Consider the following 7,500-nt stretch of genomic DNA (forward strand, 5'->3'; position numbering starts at 1 on the left):
GTGACTCCAGCTTTCAAGGAGCTATGAACCTGTACCCCCGAGATCTCTTTGTTCTGTAACTCTCCCCAACGCCCTACCATTACTGAGTAAGTCCACACTTGGAATACTGTGTACAGTTCTGGTCACCCTATTATAGAAAGGATATTATTAAATTAGAGAGAATGCAGAAGAGATTTACTAGGATGCTACCAGGATTTGATGGATTGAGTTATAAGGAGAGGCTGGATAGACTGGGACTTTTTCCTCTGGAGTGTAGGAGGCTGAGGGGTGATCTTATAGAGGTCTATAAAATAATGAGGGGCACAGATCAGCTAGATAGTCAATATCTTTTCCCAAAGGTAGGGGAGTCTAAACTAGAGGGCATAGGTTTAAGGTGAGAGGGGAGAGATACAAAAGGGTCCAGAGGGACAATTTTTTCACACAGAGGGTGGTGAGTACCTGGAACAAGCTGCCAGAGGTAGTAGTAGAGGAAGGTACAATTTTGTCTTTGAAAAAGCATTCAGACAGTTACATGGGTACAATGGGTATAGAGGGATATGGGCCAAATGTGGGCAATTGGAATTAGCTTAAGGGTTTAAAAAAGAAAGATGGCATGGACAAGTTGGGCTGAAGGGCCTCTATGATTCTACGACACACGCACCTCTGATTTTCTCTCTAATTTCCCAATATTACCATTACACTTGGGTGGTCTGTATACCACCCCCACCAATGTTTTTTGCCCCATGTTATTTCTTAGTTCCTTCCATACCAATTCCATATCATCTATGCTAATATCATTCTTTAGTAGCATATTAATATAATCTTTAATCAACAATGCAACTCCATCACCTTTTCCTTTGTCTGTCCTTCCTAAACACTGAATACCTTCAGTGATTAGTTCCCATCCTTGCTCATCTTGGAACCACGCCTCCATAATGCTGACTATATCACACCCCTTTACATCTATCTGTGCAACTAATTCATCCATTTTAGTTTCAAATACTCCAAGCATTCAGTTACAAAACCTTATGATGAGCACTTTTAAGGTTTCTTGTCTTTTTCCTACTATTGTTTACTTTGTCCTTATCTAGCTGGCACTTGATTTCTCTGCCTATCACTTTCCTTATTCTCCTTACTGTCTTTTCCTCTTGTTCTTAATTCCCCCTGCTCTGAATCCTTGCAAAGGTTCCCATCTCTCCTGCCATATTAGTTTAAAACCTCCCCAACCACTCTAGCAAGTACTCCCCCAAGGACATCAGTCCTGCTTCTGTCCAACTGTAACCCATCCAGTTTGTACAGGTCCCAATACCCCAGGAGTCTGAAGCCCTGCCCCTTACACCATCTTTTCAGCCACGTATTCATCCTTTGTATCCCGCTGTTTCTATTCTGATTAACCCATGGCACAGACAGTAGTCCTTTGAGATTCGAATTTTCAGCTTGCTTCCTAGCTCCCTATATCCTGCTTTTAGGTCCTCATCCCCCTTTTTTTAACCTATATCATTTGTACCAACGTGTACCACAACCACTGGCTGGTCACCCTTCCCCCTTCAGAATGTCCAGTACCTGCTCTAAGACATTCTTGACCCTAGCATCAGGTAGGTCTCGTTTGCGGCCACAGAAACACCAGTCTATTCACCTTACAATTGAATCCCGTATAACTATTACATTGCTACACCTTTTGCTCCTCCCCTCTGTAGTAGAACCAATCATGAAGCTACCAATTTGGCTATTGTTCCTTTCCCTTGAGAAGTCAGTCCCCTCAACGGTATCCAAAGTGGTATATCTATTTTGCAGAGGAATGGTCACAGGAGATTCCTGCACTACCTGCCTATCTCTCTTGCTCTGTCTGGTGGTCACCCATTCCCTTCCTGCCTGCAGAGTCTGAGCCTGTGGTGTGACCCCTCTCTATCCGTGCTATCCGCGATACTCTCTGACTTGCAGATGTTCCACAGTGTCTCCAGCCGCCGTTCCAGCTCTGAAACTTGAGCTTCCAGGAGCTGCAGCTGGAGTCACTCCCTGCATGCATGCTGGTCCAGAGGACTGGAAATGTTCCCCGAGCTCCCACACGGAGCATAAAGAGCATATCACAGTTTGGAGCTCTCTTGCCGTGTCTTACCCCTTTAAGTTAATCCTTTGAATGTCAAACAATATCAAATAAGGCCCATCTTCTCTGCTCTTTATAGAAAATATTCTTTATACACAATACATCACAGAATCCAGAGGGGATAAAGGATAGGACAGAGCACCACAGGGGTAAAGGATATATTTGGGGGTTAGGTTCAGATGTAGCAGTGTGAGGCTGGGAGCAGAAGCTCAAATCAAATTAGAATCAAATCCAAAGTGTCAATGAGATGCACAACATGAGAAAGAGCAACATAAAGATTGTGACTGTGCCAGAGAATGTAGAGAGATAAAAGATGAGTAACCCACCATTCTCACAGGTCACAGGGGATATTATTTTTGGATTTGGTTCAAATTCTTTGATGCTCTGGAAGGATGTGAATGCAGATTTAGAAGATTGGAACAGCTTCTGAGAATGTGAAGTGAAGTTGGAGATGGGTGGACAGTTTGTAAGGCAGCGGAGGAGAGAGTGACAAAATTCTGAAAGCGAAAATCCCCGAGAGAGGAAACTTTATATTACCAGTCAGTACAGGAAGCAGGAGGAGAATATCAACAGACAGTAGTTCAGTGAGGATAGGCTTCAAGAAGGAAAAAGTGAATATTTCAGAGATATCTGGGGACAAGAGAGAGGAAACTGGAAAATCCACACATTCTGAACAGACACGGCAAGGAGGCTCTGGTTTGGTTTAACTTGGTTAGGTTGAGTTAGATTAGGTAAGGTTTGGTTTAACTTGATTAGGTTGAGTTAGATTAGGTAAGGTTTGGTTTTACTTGGTTAGGTTGAGTTAGATTAGGTAAGGTTTGGTTTTACTTGGTTAGGTTGAGTTAGATTAGGTAAGGTTTGGTTTAATTTGGTTAGGTTGGGTTAGCTTCAGTTTGGTTTGTTTTGCCAAACCTTGGCTTGTTCGATTGGTTGGGTAGGGCTAGTTTTTGTTTGTCAAGTCTCGGCTTGTTAAGTTGGGGGATCGGGCAGGTTGCAGACACAGCTAAATGGTGTGGTGTCAATGTATCTAACAAAATCCATGAGGTCTCTTGCGTTTGATGAAAGTGAGGGTGACGGGACAGGGGAATGTTTCAGGAGATTATTGGTGATGTATAAAAGAATCCAGGAAGCATCCTTGTATTCTCGGAGGAATGAATAGTGGACAGTTTTGAGAACTGGCAATGCACCAATTCAGGATAAACCAGCTGTGAACGTTAAATGCCTTTGGACTTATGGAATAAAGTCGGGGCCATTCTGAGATAATGTCATGAAGATTTTACTGCCACAAAGGCTCTCGCAGGGTAGACTGAGAAAGTAATTGAGCATTCCAAGTCGCATGATGGATGTGGGTCAAAGATTAGCTGTTAGGAGTTTGGAAATGTCATTCAAAGGGATTTTGGAGATTTTGCCAAGGATTGGGACTAAAGGCAGTATGACTGGAAGAGGGTTAGGGTTGCAAGTGATAATGACTATATGAGGTCAAAGTTGAGAATGTTGATGGCAGGAAGGTCAAGGGCCTATCAGCTCTGGTCATTCTTCAGCAAATTTTTTTAGTGTTGTTCATTCTGCCAGACCCTCGTTATAAACCTGTTCCCCTTTCCCCAGGGAACGGATTTCGGAGCTGATCGAGAACTTTCCGGTGAATGCCCGCAGCTGCGGTGGAAGTCACACAATGACCTATGGTTACCATCGGCGAGCGCCAAGGGCACAGGACCAACATCCAACCATGACATTGGATGAAATCTTCGGCACAAAGGTCTAAACAGAAAGGGGATTTGGTCAAATACACAGAGCTCAGCATCAAACATTAGAATCAGTGTTACATCACAGCACTGCTCAGATAACAGCACCAAATTGTGCAGAAGGTCATCACATTGAGCAACTGGAGGAAAACACACAATTCCTTCACTGCTGTCATGGGATACTCAGTTAGGACCAAAATTCACTTTGTATCCTCTTGATAAAAATCAGCAAGCAGCGTAGCAAACATTGGGAAATCATCATCTCCTATAGAGCCAGGCTCTGGACTATCTCACTTATATAGATGATCTGGAGGAGGGGGCTGAGTGTAGGGTGACGAAATTTGCTGATGACACGAAGATGAGTGGAAAAGCAAATTGCGTGGAGGGCGTGGAAAGTCTGCAGCGGGATCTGGATAGGCTGAGAGAGTGGGCAAGGACCTGGCAGATGGAGTATAATGTTAGCAAGTGTGAGGTTATCCACATTGGCAGAAATAATAGTAGGAAGGATTACTATTTAAAGGGTGAAAAGCTGCAGCATGCTACGGTGCAGAGGGACCTGGGGGTCCTTGTGCACGAGTCACAAAAACCCAGTCTGCAGGTGCAGCAGGTGATCAAGAAGGTGAATGGAATGTTGGCCTTTATAGCGAGGGGGATAGAATATAAAAGCAGGGAGGTCTTGCTGCAACTGTACAGGGCACTGGTGAGGCCGCAGCTGGAGTACTGTGTGCAGTTTTGGTCGCCACACTTGCGCAAGGATATATTGGCCTTGGAGGGAGTGCAGATGAGGTTCACCAGACTGATACCGGAGATGAGGGGGGGTTAGCTTATGAGGAGAGATTGAGTAGACTGGGCCTGTACTTGTTGAAGTTTAGAAGGCTGAGGGGTGATCTTATAGAGACTTATAGGACAATGAAGGGGATGGATAGGGTAGAGGTAGAGAGATTCTTCTCACTTAGAAAGGAAACCAGAACTAGAGGACACAGCCTTAAGATAAGGGGGGGGCAGTTTAGAACAGAGTTGAGGAGGAACTTCTTCACTCAAAGGGTGGTGAATCTCTGGAATTCTCTGCCCATTGAAGTGGTCGAGGCTACCTTGCTGAATATGTTTAAGTCACGGATAGATAGGTTTTTGATAGACAGGGGAATTAAGGGTTATGGGGAGAAAGCGGGAAAGTGGAACTGAGCCACTTCAGATCAGCCATGATCTTATTGAATGGCGGGGCAGGCTCGAAGGGCTAGATGGCCGACTCCTGCTCCTATTTCTTATGTTCTTATACTCTTAGAGTCACACTCTGGACTATCTCACTGTAGAGTCAGGCCCTGTGTTATCTCACTGTTGTGTGCAATACCAGATAGTTGTCCATCACAGCTGCAATGTCACGTAGAGTTCGGTCTACAATTGAGAAACAGGCTTGTTCCCTGCAGCCCAAATCCCTGTGCTGACATTAATGTAACTACTATTACTGCATCTCCTTACCCCCAGGCGTGCAGTGTCTGTACGTGTGCAGTGTTGGTATTTGCCCTCACTGTGAATGTGCCTTCACCTCATGGACCGCAGCAGTTCAGGAAGGCAGCTTATCGTCACCTTCTTGGGGGTGATTAGGGATGGGTAATAAACACTGACCAGCCAGCAATGCCCACATTCTCTGAATGGATAAAAATGAATTAGATACAATATTCATATTGCTATGTGTCCATATATGTTCAATATCATTGAATCATAAAATCCCTACAGTGCAGAAGGTGGCCATTTGGCCCATCGAGCCTGTGCTGACAACAATCCCACCAGCTCTATCCCCGTAAACAGCAGCACTCCCTTATTTATCCTGCTAATCCCCCAACACTAATGGTGGAATTTTAGCGGCCCATCTGCCCGAGTTGGTGCAATCCCGCCCGAGGACAATGTGGGATGCCATTCCCCAAGCCTCACGTGCCCCTGGAATCGGGCGGTAAAATTCCGGCCAATCAACCATACCTGTACATCTTATAGATGAATATGTATCAATTTGCCATCTGCTTCCTGGTGATCCTTTTGTCAAAAATAGTTTGGATATTTAACTCTAGCTGTGCTGAGAGTGACCACAGAGTGAGCAGTTGCTTCCTCGTGTAAATGCTGACTGGATGATGGAAGCTCAGTGTCTCTCCGCACTATGTCCACCACCTAACTGCAGGAATCCTCAGCCAATTAGCAGCAAACTGGTGGTAAGATCTCTTTGTTCTCTCCCAGTGGGCAGACTCGATCGTACCCAGTGCTGACACGCAGCCACTGAAAGCAAGGATCAGCTGCAAGCTGCCGTCAATCGGAGGCAAGGATGGTACGTAGATAACACCTCTCGAGTCTGATTCTGTTCGCACCTGAGATATTCTATTGTCTCTCACTGTACAGAGGAGCCACATTTCCTTTGGAGTTGAGCTTCAGCCATTCTGTTTTGTAACCATTTCTTGAGCTGTGCTCCTGAGTACCTGGAGGATATACTCATCATTCTGTCACTCAGAATCACACTCTGCCTCTGACACCCCACCCTGCAAACTCTCATTCTCAATATAAAATCTACCTTCAGGCTAATTCATATTGTCATCAAGTCGTTACATAGAAACTCAAAGCGGGAGGAGGCCATTTGGCCCTTCCAGCCTGCTCCCCCATTCATTCTGATCATGGCTGATCATCAAATTTAATATCCTGATACCCCCTTCCCCCCCATATCCCTCGATCCCTTTAACCCCAGGAACTATATCTAATTCCTTGAAATCAGACAATGTTTTGGCCTCAGCTACTTTCTGTGGGAGTGAATTCCACACATTCCCCACCCTCTGGTGAAGAAATTTCTCCTCACCTCAGTTCTAAAAGGTTTACCCCTTATCCTCAGACTATAACCCCTAGTTCTGGACTCCCCCCACCACGGGGAACATTCTTTCTGAATCTACCCTGTCTAACCTGTAAGAATTTTACACGTTTCTAAGAAACAGACTGAAACTATTTGCTTGAGTCCGTGTGAGCTCTTTATAAAGCCATCAGTCCCGTTTCCCACTCGCTCCGTGTAACCCTCCAGGTTCATTTCCCTCAGATTCCTGTCCAGTTCCTTGTTGAAATCATTCATTGTTTTAGCTCCCCCCCCCCCCCCCCCGCCCCAGCCTGGTGGGAGTGAGTTCCTGGTCTTTGCCGCTCAGTCAGTAAAAATCTTTCTTTTCAATTCCTGCACATTTCTTGTTCAAAGCTTCAACCTGTGTCCCCTAATCCTTGTGCCATTGGCTCAAGGGATCAGCTTTTCCTGAACTAAATGTTTCCATCTTGTACACCTCTATCCAATCACCTTTCAATCTCGTTTGCTCCCAAAAGCTCAACCCCAGTTTCTCCACCTTAACCTTGGAGCTAAAATCCATCATCCCTGGAACTGTTCTGGTAAATTCCACCCCGCACCCCCTCAGGCACCCTCGCACCCTTCCAGACGGGCGGTGACCAGAACTAGTCAACCCCAAAAGTCAGAACTCGAGTTGGACCATGTGGCAGATCAGTCAAATAAATAAAAGCCTGTGGGATACAGTGTAATGCAGTAACCTGGATAGAAAGTTGGCTTAGTAACAGGAAACAAAGGGTAATGGTGAATGGAGGCCCTTGTGAATGGCAAGTTGCTTTAAGTGATGTTCCACAGGGCTCACTGTTAGGGCTTCTGCTGTT

At 45.3% G+C, this 7,500-nt stretch overlaps 1 protein-coding gene across 1 annotated transcript in view; it reads left to right on the forward strand.

Annotated features, from left to right (window-relative positions):
- The first annotated feature begins 2,945 nt into the window (after positions 1-2,945).
- LOC145340580 (uncharacterized) overlaps positions 2,946-7,500 on the forward strand; it is a 24,001-nt gene continuing 19,446 nt past the window's right edge. The window contains exons 1-2 of the mRNA XM_080185048.1: positions 2,946-3,839; positions 6,052-6,139. Of these exons, the coding sequence (XP_080041174.1) occupies positions 3,756-3,839; positions 6,052-6,139 (172 nt within the window). The 5' untranslated portion in view covers positions 2,946-3,755. The remainder of the gene's footprint in view (positions 3,840-6,051; positions 6,140-7,500) is intronic.

The sequence above is a fragment of the Carcharhinus amblyrhynchos genome, unplaced genomic scaffold, assembly GCF_965287045.1.
Source record: "Carcharhinus amblyrhynchos unplaced genomic scaffold, sCarAmb.v2.hapA chromosome_1166, whole genome shotgun sequence".
NCBI lineage: Eukaryota > Metazoa > Chordata > Chondrichthyes > Carcharhiniformes > Carcharhinidae > Carcharhinus > Carcharhinus amblyrhynchos.